The sequence below is a fragment of the Capra hircus genome, chromosome 12 (genome assembly GCF_001704415.2).
Source record: "Capra hircus breed San Clemente chromosome 12, ASM170441v1, whole genome shotgun sequence".
Classification (NCBI taxonomy): domain Eukaryota; kingdom Metazoa; phylum Chordata; class Mammalia; order Artiodactyla; family Bovidae; genus Capra; species Capra hircus.
In genome coordinates this window covers 13,708,597-13,723,790 of record NC_030819.1, presented here as the reverse complement: position 1 = coordinate 13,723,790, position 15,194 = coordinate 13,708,597, and the positions used below count along the sequence as shown (strand labels likewise).

Genomic DNA, 15,194 nt, shown 5'->3' with positions numbered 1-15,194 from the left:
TGTGTAGCGTTTTCTCTTGGGTTGTTGGAAGAGGATGTTTGCTATGACCAGTGCATTTTCTTGGCAAAAGTCTATTAATCTTTGCTCTGCTTCATTCCACATTCCAAGGCCAAATTTGCCTGTTACTCCAGGTGTTTCTTGACTTCCTACTTTTGCATTCCAGTCCCCTAGAATAAAAAGGACATCTTTTTGGGGTGTTAGTTCTAAAAGGTCTTGTAGGTCTTCATAAAACCATTCAACTTCAGCTTCTTCAGGGTTACTGGTTGGGGCACAGACTTGGATAACTGTGATATTGTATGGTTTGCCTTGGAGACAAACAGAGATCATTCTGTCGTTTTTGAGATTGCGTCCAAGTACTGCATTTCAGACTCTTTTGTTGACCATGATGGCTACTCCATTTCTTCTAAGGGATTCCTGCCCCCAGTAGTAGATATAATGGTCATCTGAGTTAAGCTTAAAAGATTTGTACAGCAAAGAAAACCATAAACAACACTGCAAAGACATCCTGAAAAATGGGGATAAATATTTGCAAATAAGTTGCTGAAGTGGATTACTCTCCAAAATACATAAACAGTTCATGCAGCTCAATATTAAAACAAAAATCTCAATCAAAAAATGGACAGAAGATTAAAACAGACATTCTCCAACAAATACATAGATAGCCAAAAAGCACATGAAAAGATGGTCAACATCTTTAATTATTCAGTTCAGTTCAGTTCAGTTCAGTTGCTCAGTCATGTCTGACTCTTTGCAACCCCAAGAACTGCAGCATGCCAGGCCTCCCTGTCCATCACCAACTCCCGGAGTTCACTCAGATTCGTGTCCATCGAGTCCATGATGCCATCCAGCCATCTCATCCTCTGTCGTCCCCTTCTCCTCCTGCCCCCAATTCCTCCCAGCATCAGAGTCTTTTCCAATGAGTCAACTCTTCGCATGAGGTGGCCAAAGTACTGGAGGTTCAGCTATAGCATCATTACTTCCAAAGAAATCCCAGGGCTGATCTCCTTCAGAATGGACTGGTTGGATCTCCTTGCAGTCCATGGGACACTCAAGAGTCTTCTCCAATACCACAGTTCAAAAGCATCAATTCTTCAGCGCTCAGCCTTCTTCACAGTCCAACTCTCACATCCACACATGACTACTGGAAAAACCATAGCCTTGACTAGACAGACCTTAGTTGGCAAAGTAATGTCTCTGCTTTTGAATATGCTATCTAGGTAGGTCATAACTTTTTTTTCCCAATTATTAGTGAAGTGCAAATCAAAACTATAGTGAGGTCTCACCTCACACTAGTAAGTATGACCTCATCAAAAAGTCTGCAAACAATAAATGCTGGAGAAGATGTGAAGAAAAGGGAACTCTTCTACATGTTGGTGGGAATATATACTTTACAGCTACTATGGAGAGCAATATGGAGGTTCCTTTAAAAACTAAAACCAGAGCTATCATGTGATCCAGCAATCCCACTCCTGGACATATATCCAGAGGAAACCATAATTTCAAAAGATGCATGCACCTTAATGTTCACTGCAGCACTATTCACAATAGCCAGGACATGGAAGCAACCTAAATGTCCATCAACAGAGCAATGAAAAAGGAAGATGTGGTATCATATACACAATGGGATATTATCCAACCATAACAAAGGGCGAAATAATGCCATTTGCAGCAACATGGATAGACCTAGAGATATTCATACTGAGTGAAGTATATCACACAGAGAAATATGGAATATGATATTGCTTATATGTGGAATCCAACAAAAGGCTAAAAATGAACTTATCTACAAAACAGAAGTAGAGTCACAGATGTAAAAAATAAACTTATGCTTACCAGGGGATAAGGGAGGGGAGGGATAAATTGAAAGACTGGGATTGACACATACATGCTACTATACATAAAAAATTAAAATAGATAACTAATAAGAAGCTAATGTAAAGTACTGGGAATTCTGTAATTACTTATACAGAAAAAGAATATTAAAGAGAGTGGATATATATACACATATAGCAGATTCATTTTGCTATACACTGTAAACTAAGACAATAGTGTAAACCAATAAAATTTAAAACAATAGTCTGAGCCAGCCAAAGCAGGGGCCTAAGGCACCACAGGTCAGCTGGAGACACTTTCATATCTGGTCTTTGTTCTTAAAGATTCTGAAAGTCCAAAACAGAAATTCTTTTCAAAAGGACAATTTATTTGAAATATTAATTAAAAGGCAAATTACTAAAATATAATACATGCACCCTAATGTTCATGGGGTATGGAAAAAGAATCTTTAAAAAGGTGGATATATGTATAACAGATTGACTTGGCTGTACACCTGAAGCTAACACTTCATACTTCAACCACATGCCAATCAAAATTTTTTTAAAGAGGTCCCAACAAGGAACTATTATAAATCAGTAAATGGTAAAAAAGATCTCATCAAGACACAAATGACTTCACATGGACCACTATGGAGTCACATGCTGCAAACACTTTAATTCATTACAGCCAAACAGTATATATTAGACAAGATAGCAAGAGTTTAATAACTACAAACCAAGCTATAAACTGGAAACATACCACAAATATTCACAGCTATACTTACTTTCTGCCAGAATCAGGGCCCCAAAGGCAACAACAGTGATGAAGATGGCACAGGTGACATCTAGATACACAGCAAGCCATCGGGACATCATCAAAAGCAGGAACCAAGCCTCTGGATTTGTGAGCCATAATAAGCATAATGCATAAATAGAAAAACCATGTTAGCTGCTTCTCATGAGGGAGAGCATTTTCTCAGCTGAGACAGAGATTTTACACGAGATATGGCAGCAAAGTCACACACTCAAGGAACCTGAAGATTCCAGAAAACTAGGTTCTAACACAAGACAACATATGAGACACACAAGAATCAGTCCAGGAAGCATGTGTTTAAAATATCAACCCACAGATTATCAACAGCAGTATAATCACAAGAAGGAAGATGGAAAATCATCTCATTGATGTGTTCCCTGCAGTTCTGGGCCTCAGTGTGAAGATCATCCTTTCACAGGATCGACTGTTCCCAGCTCTCAGACAGCAGAGAACACAGCTCACACTGTTTCCAGCACCTTCTGCTCTCATTACAGGGCCCTGCAGTGTTTATTCTTTAGGGACCAGTGTCTACATGACTATCAGCTAACAGGATCTGCATGTGGCTTTCAAAACGCAACTTTATCTTCAAAATAAAATACTGATTGGAAAGTTTGACCAGCATTTTATAGACTTAGAGGAAATTCTTAATTTTCTGCCTAGGAAAAATGACTTCACCAATACAAAGTATAATCAAGTGGGCAGCAAATCAGGAAATTAGTTTCATCAATCATGTCTACTACCCTCCATGCTCTGAAAAGAGTTGACAAACTACATCCTGGGGGACAAGAACAGCTACCACCTGGTTCTGAAAAAACAAAAAAAAAAACAATTTTATTGGAACACAGCCATTCGCTGATGTAGTATCTTTGCCTTTCTTTATGCTACAACAGCAAAGGTGAGTAGTTGCATCAGACACAGTATAGCACACAAAGCCTACAATATTTTCTATCTGGACCTTTGCAAAAAAGAAAAGCTTACTAAGTCCTTCCCTAAAGAGACAGAAGTACACAGGGCACAGTGATGGGAGGACCATGCAAGCCAGTCAGGGGAGAAAAGCAGGGGATGATGGGGAAGTGGGGAGCACTGAGGAGGTGCTGAGAGGAAGGGGTGGGGGAGAGAGGTGTGCAGAGGGGAACGTGGGAGTGACACAAAGAGAGGTGCTGGCCAGCAAGACCACCTGGGAGGGAAGTCAGCCTCAGAAGGCAGCACATCCCATCTTGAAATCATTCCCAGAAACTTACAGACCTGAGTGCAAATCCTGATATGCATCAAACAGATCCTGAAACTTCTGTTCGGCTTTGTATGCCTGGATGGTCCAGAGTCCCAGGAGAGAAGATGCTAGGTGGGAAAGCACCACGCTCCGAGCTGGGGAAGCAGAGACAGACATTCAACAGAGAAAGTCAGGGAGGCTGGATGTGAGGAAACCCACTGCCTCCCAGGCTTTGTGGTCACATGTCCTGCCCAAAGGGAATCCTCCATGTGACCCTCAAACTCCTGCTCACACCAAGCTTCACTTTAGTGACCTGGGGATGAAAGATTCTCTTTGAAACTGTCTTTGTCCAAATTAAAATCACAGCTAGATTTAGATAAAGAATATCTTAATTAGTTCATTTATTAAGGTCGTCTCAAACACACCTCCCTCCAAATTCTTCTGGCATCTCTCCACATGGAAATTGTTCACAATTTTTTAAAAAATATATTGAAGTATAGTTGACTTACAATAATGTGATAATTTAAGGTATATAATATAATCATTCATTTACTTTTTTTCTGATTATATTCCATTATAGGTTATTACAAGATACTGAATAAAATTCCCTGTGCTTTCTAGTAAATCCTTGTTGCTTATTTATTTGACAAATAGTAGTATGTCTATTAATCCCATATTTCAAATTTGTTCTTCCCTCCCTCCCTCCCAATCTCCTTTGGTAACTTGTCGGGAGCCGTGTTAGGCATTACTGACAAAATGGAGGCACGGTCCCAACTCTCTCTCCTTGTCCCGCAGCCATGGACCCAGGATGAAGGAGTTAGGCCTTGTGATTCTGACTTGTTTTTTCCTCTCCTCGGCTGAGTTGACTGAAAAGAATATTAAGGTGCTTATTGTTCTTGAGAGGAGCATGAGAAGGCACAAATCCTTCTGCAGCTGTGCTCAGAAAATAATTCATAAAGTTAATCATTGACATTTATTCAAGGACTTTTGCAAAAGAGTGTTCCAGGGTGAACACGTAGGCCACAGCTTGAGGCCATGGGAGGGATTGCTATCTGAAGCCTATTTGTGAGGAAAGTGTTTATAGCAAAGGAGTTTGCTGAATTTAGGGCTTAGGAATAATTAAAATAGTTAGAAGCTAAAGATTTAAGGAATGTTGTAATGTTAGCATATTCTACTATAGCTTATAGACATTAGGAACTTTAGAGATATTAATAGCTAGAAGCCCTTTTTAAGAAATAGTGAGCTTAGGATACTAGGGGCAAACAGGATTTAGAAAGATAAGAAATAAACTCAGGAATGTGGTATGCAGTCCAAATATTAGCATGAGTTACTATGTATTCACAAGGACACATGAGAAGAAGTAGGTAAGAGAATCGCTGAGGCAGGAACTCCTTTTGAGGGGCAACAATGATTTATGGAGACAACAAATCTGGGTCAGGGGGAACTGAAAATGTCAAACCTCTGACCTAATGCTTTTGTAAAAGTATAAAAGAGAACCTTAGGCTTGAAATAAATAGGCAGTCCAAGATAACTGAGGGGCTGCCTCGTTTCTCGCCAACACCACCCATCTCTTCAGGTTGACTCCCTGGCTGCTGGAGCTGGACTCTGGCAGTAACTGTAAGTTTGTTTTCTATGTCTCTAAATCTATTTCTATTTTGTATATAGATTTATTAGTATTACTTTTAGATTCCATGTATAAGTGATACCATATTTGTCTTTCTCTGACTTACTTTACTAAGAATATCATTCTCTAAATTGACTCATGTTGCTGAAAATGGAAATATTTCATTATATTTCATGGGTGAATAATTATCATTCACTAATTTTTGAATCAGTAGCATTCTAAAATTTGATTCCTCATGAGAATCCTCACCCCACTGAGCTACCTGCATGCTGTCTCCACCTCAGATGAGTAACCTAAGGGCTGGGATAGAGTCAGTACATCCCTCACCCAGGACCAGAGCCAGACACAGGACAGGGTGAGACAAGTAAGGGGAGTGGACAATCTGCCACCTCCCCCATCTTGGGCCTTTCCCTGCATCTGTGGCAGGAGCCTCTGTGCGTGTCACAGAGCACCCGGTACTGCACCGCCCTTGTGCCCTCAGGACCCAGCAGATGAGGAGTCTCTGAATAGTCTTGAATTCCACTCTGGGAACCTGATGGATGTTTTTATAACTGCCCTGATGGACCTCTGAACCTCAATGTGATCTAACACTTCCCCCTTTGTACTTTGTTTAGGCAAAGAGATGAAAGTGACTCAGTGGTTGCTTTTGATCATCCAGTTGTGTATCTGTGTTCTCATTCCAGCATCCACACTGCTCTCTCTCTTTACTTTTTAACTTCCTATATAACTTTATGCTTAAAAGAGCAACATAAACTCAGATCAAGCTCATACTTCAAATAATAAAGGCTAGAAACTCTGTTCAGACCTTATCTGCAGCCCAACAAGTGTCCCAACCCATCCCCTGGGCTCAGTCTGGATGTAGGGTGCTCACAGGGATGACACAGATGAACTCCAGGGCTCATCACCATGTCAGGAGGATGGCAAGAGTCCAGCTCCAGAGAGCACAGAAAACTCACTAGAACGAGACTTTCATTTCCTGAGCAAATGAGGTGACATCAACACTATTCAACACAGACAAATCTTTTGAGAATGAAGTAGATGTGGCTGTTCACCCAGGGAGAGATCTGGAATGAATTTTTCAGCGTGGCCTCCCTCACCTGCTTCCCTGTCAGGAGATCAAAGTGCAGCTGATTCTCTCCAGCAGGGATGGAGGGTGGGGTCGACTTTAGAAACCAGGTGTCATCTCAGCCTTGAACACCAGGGAACCCAAACACTCTGTCAGCTATCTCACCTCATGCCCAAGAGTTACAGGCTGGGGGAATCTAGACCCATGAAAAGCCATCCTGTTTCACTCAAAATCCATTTAGGGCTGAGCAGGATGCCAGGATGAGTGAAATGGAGGGTCTGCAAGAAAACTAGCTAGTACAGGGGGAGAGGGGATGTCAAGGCTCTGGTGGTGTGTTGTCAAAAGTAACACATTTCCCACAAGCACTGAGTTTGCTGTCCTGAAGCGACTATGTCACAGCCATGGTGTCAGTCTGCAGTCACAGATACATGTAACCCTACAGTTCACATGATGGATGCCTGTGTTTCCCTCAACCCTGAGGACACTTGGAGATGCACCCCACAAGGACTGTTGATCTTCCCAGGCAAGAGAACCCCGGGGTAACAGCCCTGCTGCAGATGATCATTCAAGCTATGTGAGACCTGCTAGTTGTGAATAAGTACTTAATCCACTTATGTTCAAGGTTCTAGTGCCTTTGGTCATGACCAGCTAGTACTTTACAAGCATCGATTCAAGAAATCCTCATGAGACTCCAGAGACTGAGGGATTAAGAGCACTCACTGTCCAAGATTAACTATATTAATCTGCCTAAGTGATAGATCTGGGTTTGAGACTCAACTATGCCTTATTCCCAGGGAGTGATTTTAATAACAATAGCAGTGTCACACTAGGACCACAGCCTTGTCTAACTCAATAAAACCAAGCCATGCCCGCAGGGCAACCCAAGATGGGTGGGTCATGGAGGAGAGGTCTGACAGAATGTGGTCCACTGGAGGAGGGAACGGCAAACCACTTCAGTATTCTTGTCTTGAGAACCCCATGAACAGTACGAAAAGGCAAAATGATAGGATACCAAAAGAGGAACTCCCCAGGTTAGTAGGTGCCCAATATGCTACTGGAGATCAGTGGAAAAATAACTTCAGAAAGAATGAAGGGATGGAGCCAAAGCAAAAACAATACCCAGCTGTGGATGTGACTGGTGATAGAAGCAAGGTCTAATGCTGTAAAGAGCAATATTGCATAGGAACCTGGAATATCAGGTCCATGAATCAAGGCAAATTGGAAGTGGTCAAACAAGAGATGGCAAGAGTGAACGTCGACATTCAGGGAATCAGCAAACTAAAATGGACTGGAATGGGTGAATTTAACTCAGATGAACATTATATCTACTACTGCAGGCAGGAATCCCTTAGAAGAAATGGAGTAGCCATCATGGTCAACAAAAGAGTCCAAAATGCAGTACTTGGATGCAATCTCAAAAACGACAGAATGATCTCTGTTTGTCTCCAAGGCAAACCATTCAATATCACAGTTATCCAAGTCTATGCCCCAACCAATAACCCTGAAGAAGCTGAAGTTGAATGGTTTTATGAAGACCTACAAGACCTTTTAGAACTAACACCCAAAAAAGATGTCCTTTTCATTCTAGGGGACTGGAATGCAAAAGTAGGAAGTCAAGAAATACCTGGAGTAACAGGCAAATTTGGCCTTGGAATATGGAATGAAGCAGAGCAAAGATTAATAGAGTTTTGCCAAGAAAATGCACTGGTCATAGCAAACACTCTCTGCCAACAACACGAGAGAAGACTCTACACATAGACATCACCATATGGTCAACACTGAAATCAGATTCTGTTCTTTGCAGCCAAAGACGGAGAAGCTCTATAGAGTCAGCAAAAACAAGACCAGGAGCTGACTGTGGCTCAGATCATGAACTCCTTATTACCAAATTCAGACTCAAATTGAAGAAAGTAGGGAAAACCACTAGACCATTCAGGTATGACCTAAATCAAATCCCTTATGATTATACAGTGGAAGTGAGAAATAGATTTAAGGGACAAGATCTGATAGATGGAGTGCCTGATGAACTATGGAATGAGGTGTGTGACATTGTACAGGAGACAGGAATCAAGACCATCCCCATGGAAAAGAAATGCGAAAAAGCAAAGCGGCTGTCTGAGGAGGCCTTACAAATAGCTGTGAAAAGAAGAGAGGCAAAAAGCAAAGGAGAAAAGGAAAGATATAAGCATCTGAATGCAGAGTTCCAGAGAATAGCAAGAAGAGATAAGAAAGCCTTCTTCAGCAATCAATGCAAAGAGATAGAGGAAAAGAACAGAATGGGAAAGACTAGAGATCTCTCCAAGAAAATCAGAGATACTAAGGGAACATTTCATGCAAAGATGGGCTCGATAAAGGACAGAAATGGTATGGACCTAACAGAAGCAGAAGATATTAAAAAGAGGTGGCAAGAATACACAGAAGAACTGTACAAAAAAGATCTTCACCACCCAGATAATCATGATGGTGTGATCACTAATCTAGAGCCAGACATCCTGGAATCTGAAGTCAAGTGGGCCTTAGAAATCATCACTACAAACAAAGCTAGTGGAGGTGATGGAATTCCAGTTGAGCTGTTTCAAATCCAGAAAGATGATGCTGTGAAAGTGCTGCACTCAATATGCCAGCAAATTTGGAAAACTCAGCAGTGGCCACAGGACTAGAAAACGTTAATTTTCATTCCAATCTCAAAGAAAGGCAATGCCAAAAAATGCTCAAACTACCGCACAATTGCACTCATCTCACACACTAGTAAAGTAATGCTCAAAATTCTCCAAGCCAGGATTCAGCCATACGTGAACCATGAACTTCCTGATGTTCAAGCTGGTTTTAGAAAAGGCAGAGAAACCAGAGATCAAATTGCCAACATCCACTGGATCATGGAAAAAGCAAGAGAGTTCCAGAAAAACATCTATTTCTGCTTTATTGACTATGCCAAAGCCTTTGACTGTGTGGGTCACAATAAACTGTGGAAAATTCTGAAAGAGATGGGAATACCAGACCACCTGACCTGCCTCTTGAGAAATCTGTAGGCAGGTCAGGAAGCAATGGTTAGAACTGGACATGGAACAACAGACTGGTTCCAAATAGGAAAAGGAGTATGTCAGGGCTGTATATTGTCACCCTGTTTATTTAACTTATATGCCGAGTACATTATGAGAAACACTGGACTGGAAGAAACACAAGCTGGAATCAAGATTGCCGGGAGAAATATCAATAACTTCAGATATGCAGGTGACACCACCCTTATGGCAGAAAGTGAAGAGGAACTAAGAAGCCTCTTGATGAAAGTGAAAGAGGAGAGTGAAAACGTTGGCTTAAAGCTCAACATTCAGAAAATGAAGATCATGGTATCTTATCCCATCACTTCATGGGAAATAGATGGGGAAACAGTGGAAACAGTGTCAGACTTTATTTTTCTGGGCTCCAAAATCACTGCAGATGGTGATTGCGGCCATGAAATTAAAAGACGTGTACTCCTTGGAAGAAAAGGTATGACCAACCTAAGCAGTATATTTAAAAGCAGAGACATTACTTTACTGGCTAATGTCTGTCTAGTCAAGGCTATGGTTTTTCCTGTGGTCATGTATGGATGTGAGAGTTGGACTATGAAGAAGGCTGAGTGCCGAAGAATTGATGCTTTTGAACTGTGGTGTTGGAGAAGACTCTTGAGAGTCCCTTGGACTGCAAGGAGATCCAACCAGTCCATTCTCAAGGAGATTAGCCCTGGGATTTCTTTGGAAGGAATGATGCTAAAGCTGCAACTCCAGTACTTTGGCCACCTCATGCAAAGATTTGACTCATTGGAAAAGACTCTGATACTGGGAGGGATTGGGGGCAGGAGGAGAAGGGGACGACAGAGGATGAGATGGCTGGATGGCATCACTGACTCTATGGACATGAGTCTGAGTGAAGTCCGGGATTTGGTGATGGACAGGGAGGCCTGGCGTGTTGCCATTCTTGGAGTTGCAAAGAGTCAGACACGACTGAGCGACTGAACTGAACTGAACTGATGTGTGATGATGTGTATTTTTCTCCAGACTTCATTATTTATTTTCAGAAAACCCCTCAAATCTTACTCAGGTAACTTCCAAGGTAACAGTCTTGATGTTACTTTGGATGTTACATCTCAGGTAACAGCCTTCACTAATATTGCACATCTTATTAAACACCCAAGGCTGAACAAAATTTCTGGGAATCTAGTGTGAGAACTCCTTAAAACAGCAGACTTGATGATCCATGGTCCTAATACACCTGACACACATGCTAACTCTTCCCTACCAATGTTCCTAGCAGACACTGCTAGCAGATCCCAGCACCTTTCAGACAGAATTTGCATATGACTTTATCATTCAGGCACTGCCAAATGCAAAAGACTGGCTAGAGAAAGGCAACCAAATGCCACCCTTGTTTTATGTACTTGTCCACTGCTGACCATTGCTATGCTCAGTTTTACAAAAATATGCCCCTCAAAGCCCTATCATAATTAGCTGCCAATATGTCTTTTAGATGAAAATGTCAACCTAAGCTTCCAGAGGCAGTTAGGCAGTAGGATCTGAAACTAAACCTCAGGATGTCAGTAGTACTTCAGTGCACAAGGATGAAGCAGACTAATACTTTCTGGCCACAGCAGTCAGGTATCATTTTTGCTGGTGGCTCTAGCAGTGACCCTAAGATATACTCTCACTCACTCAGTTGCTCGATTGTGTTGGACTCTTTCCAACCCCGTGGATTGTAGCCTGTCAAGCTCTTCTGTCCATGGGATTATCCAGGCAAGAATACTGGAGTCGGTTGCCATTTGATCTTCCAGGAAATCTTCCCAACCTAGAGATTGAATCCATTTCTCCTGCATCTCCTGCATTGACAGGCAGATTATTTTATCACTGAGCCACATGGGAAGCCCTAAAACATACTATCAGCTACTATTTAGAGAAAACAGTGTTGTCATCATTTATGGCACAGACCCACCACCTAGAGGGAACATAAACAGTTCTAATCAACTGGCCACTACATTTGGTTATCCGGGATGTGGAGCAGGGGATATCTGTATTGAATTTAGTGTCTAATTTATTGCAAACTATTAGGATGCAATAAAATCCAAATATTCCACCAAGATTGATGTCAAAGTTCTCAGACTCTCCAACTCAAATATTGAGAAAATGCTGTACTGCTTCTTGAAAAAAGCTTTAGGAGGGGCCCTTCTCTCTACGTCCATATGGATGAGAAATGGCCTTTCCTCAGGCAAAAATCTCTATCAAGTGTTCCTTCTCGAACAATCCCTCATTGAATGTACCAGAGAGCTGCTTTCAGCAGGACTCTTGAACAACCCCATTTCATGGGCAGCCTCAAACCATAAAATGTCTGAAGCCTTGTCTTCACAGAAGACTAAATGGAGCTCATCACTTCCTCTTCTGCCTCCCCAGGTCCTTCCATCAACCAAGTCACATCAGCAGAACATCACACACGCCTGGACTCTATTGCTCCCCATCCATCCAAACATCTCACAAAATTGGACCTTACAGAAGTTTAGCTAGTTCTCTTGATAACTGAAAATTTTTTTCTACACTTTTTATGAAACAGATGTTCACTATACTTTTTGCAACTAATTAGAGTAAATATCTCTTTAAAAAGTGAAAGTATTAGTCTCTCAGTCATGTCCAACTCTTTGTGACCCAAAGGACTATAGCCCACCAGGCTCCCCTGTCCATGGAATTCTGCAGGAAAGAACACTGGAGTGGGTTTCCACTTCCTTCTCCAGGGTAACTTCCCGACCCAGGGATCGAACCAGGGTATCCTGCATTACAGGAAGATTCTTTACCATCTGAGTCACCAGGGAAGCCTCTTAAGTGTTTATTATAAAAACAAAACATGCAAATGCCATAGTGTGGGGGGGGGGAAACAACAACAACAACACTCCTTTGACTGGATGAACTGAATTTTGTTTTTCCACTTGGTAGATACAAAGAACCGTGGGGCTCGATATGCTGCTCTTCTTGGCTTGGTTTCTTTTTTTTTTTTAATATAAATGTATTTATTTTAATTAGAGGCTAATTACTTTACAATATTGTATTGGTTTTGCCATACATCAACATGAATCTGCCACGGGTGTACATGTGTTCCCCATCCTGAACCCTCCTCCCACCTCCCTCCCGATACCATCCCTCTGGGTCATCCCAGTTCACCAGCCTCGAGCATCTTGTATCATGCATCAAACCTGGACTGGTGATTCATTTCACATATGATATTATACATGTTTCAAAGCCATTCTCCCAAATTATCCCACCCTCGCCCTCTCCCACAGAGTCCAAAAGACTGTTCTATACATATGTGTCTCTTTTGCGGTCTTGCATACGGGGTTATCATTACCATCTTTCTAAATTCCATATATATGTGTTCTAGAAAGTTAAGTTGGTATTAATTTATAATAATTATTTATGGTTGAGGTCTCTGATACTAACATAATCCCTCCTTACATTTTGGCTATAGATTTTATAACTTTTAAAAATATATAATAATTCTACTTTCCTTATTGGTTTTAATATTGATGAAATATATGCATTAATGATTACATAAATCCAATTATTTCATCATCTGTGATTACCTGCACAATAGAATGATTAGTTACAAAATGTTATCCCCATTCTTCTTCTTCTTTTTTTTTTTTTTTTTTTTTTTTTGCTGCGCCTTGCGGGTTCTTAGTTTCCTGACGAAAGATTGAAGCTGTGCCCCAACAGCAGAAGCACAGAGGCTTAACCACAGGCCACAGGGAAGTCCCTGTTCCCATTATTCTAAAACTAGGAAGCTGAATGGAGTAATAAACTAAATGAATACTGAACAGATCCCCCTCTTGTATCCTCCTAAGGGATTCTTTTCACCATTGTTCATATTAATAGCTTTAAGAAGTGGGGGACCACAAACAGTGTGGAAACACCCCAAATACTAGTAACGATAAAGAGCAAACCTGAAAATAACAGGGCTTATCTTTTCAGCAGGGCTTCCCTGGTGGATCAGACAGTAAAGACTCCAACTGCAATGCAAGAGACCTGGCTTCAATCCCTGGGTCTGGGAAGATCCTCTGGAGAAAGGAATGGCTACCCACTCCAGTATTTTTGCCTGGAGAATTCCATGGACAGAGGAGCCTGGTGGGCTACAATCCATGGGGTTGCAAAGAGTCAGACACAACTGAGTGACCAACATATGTCTTTTCAACACATTTAATAACTACAACTTACTTGGACATGTGGGGAAAAAAAGTACTTTTCAACTATATCACCTTTGACATATATTTCATGAGGTCTCCTGCCCAGAGTGCAGGTGGCTGCAACAACGCACAGAGCACAGCCGAGAGGAGCTACCCCACATCCGAGGTCAGGGGCAGAATTTGGGAGGACCCCAAGCCTGAGGGGCGGCAGCCGAAAGGAGCTACCCCACATCCAAGGTCAAGGGTGGCGGCCGGGAGGAACTACTCCACGTCTGAGGTGAGGGGCGGCAGCAGAAAGGAGTTATCCTGCATCTGAGGTCAGGGATGGCAGCCTAGAGGTGCTACCCCACGTCCGAGGTCAGGGGTAGCGGCCGAGAGTGCCAGGCTGTGACAGTGTAGGAGCAACCTAGAGGAGCTGCCCCACGCCCAAGGCCAGAGGCGGCGGACAGGAGGAGTGACCCCACGTCCAAGGAGCAGTGGCTGCGTAGGCACTGGAGGGCTAGAGGAGCTATTTCACATTCAAGGTCAGGAAGGAGAGCAGTGAGGAGATACCCCTCATCCAAGGTAAGGAGAAGTGGCTGTGCTTTGCTGGAGCAGCTGTGAAGAGATAACCCACGTCCAAGGTAAGAGACACCCAAGTAAGACGGTAGGTGATGCAAGAGGGCAGACACACTGAAACCATAATCACAGAAAACTAGTCAATTCAGTCACACTAGGACCACAGCCTCGTCTAAATCAATGAAACTAAGCCATGTCCTGTGGGGCCACCCAAGACTGGCGGGCATAGTGGAGAGGTCTGACAGAATGTGGTCCACTGGAAAAGGGAATGGCAAGCCACTTCAGTATTCTTCCCTTGAGAACCCCATGAACAGTATGAAAAGGCAAAATGATAGGATACTGAAAGAGGAATTCCCCAGGTCAGTAGGTGCCCAACACGCTACTGGAGATCAGTGGAGAAATAACTCCAGAAAGAATAAAGGGATGGAGCCAAAGCAAAAACAATACCCAGTTGTGGATGTGACTGGTGATAGAAGTAAGGTCCAGTGTTTTAAAGAGGAATATTGCATAGGAACTTGGAATGTCAGGTCCATAAATCAAGGCAAATTGGAAGTGGTCAAAAGGATATGACAAGAATGAACGTCAACATTCTAGGACAGGGAACTAAAATCGACTGGAATAGGTGAATTTAACTCAGATGACCATTATATCTACTACTGTGGGCAAGAATCCCTTAGAAGAAATGGAGTAGCCATCATAGTCAACAAAAGAGTCTGAAACGCAGTACTTGGATGCAATCTCAAAAATGACAGAATGATCTCTGTTTGTTTCCAAGGCAAATGATTCAATATCACAGTTATCCAAGGCTATGCCCCAACAGTAATGCTGAAGAAGCTGAAGTTAATGGTTCTATGAAGACCTACAAGACTTTTCAGAACTAACACCCAAAAAAAAGATGTCCTTTTCATTCTAG

General features: G+C 42.1%; 1 protein-coding gene across 1 annotated transcript in view; it reads right to left on the bottom strand.

Moving 5' to 3' along the window:
- The window catches only part of LOC108637249 (multidrug resistance-associated protein 4-like), a 121,177-nt gene that overhangs the window by 67,636 nt on the left and 38,347 nt on the right, over positions 1 to 15,194 (bottom strand). The window contains 2 exon segments of the mRNA XM_018056291.1: positions 2,597 to 2,707; positions 3,871 to 3,990. Of these exon segments, the coding sequence (XP_017911780.1) occupies positions 2,597 to 2,707; positions 3,871 to 3,990 (231 nt within the window).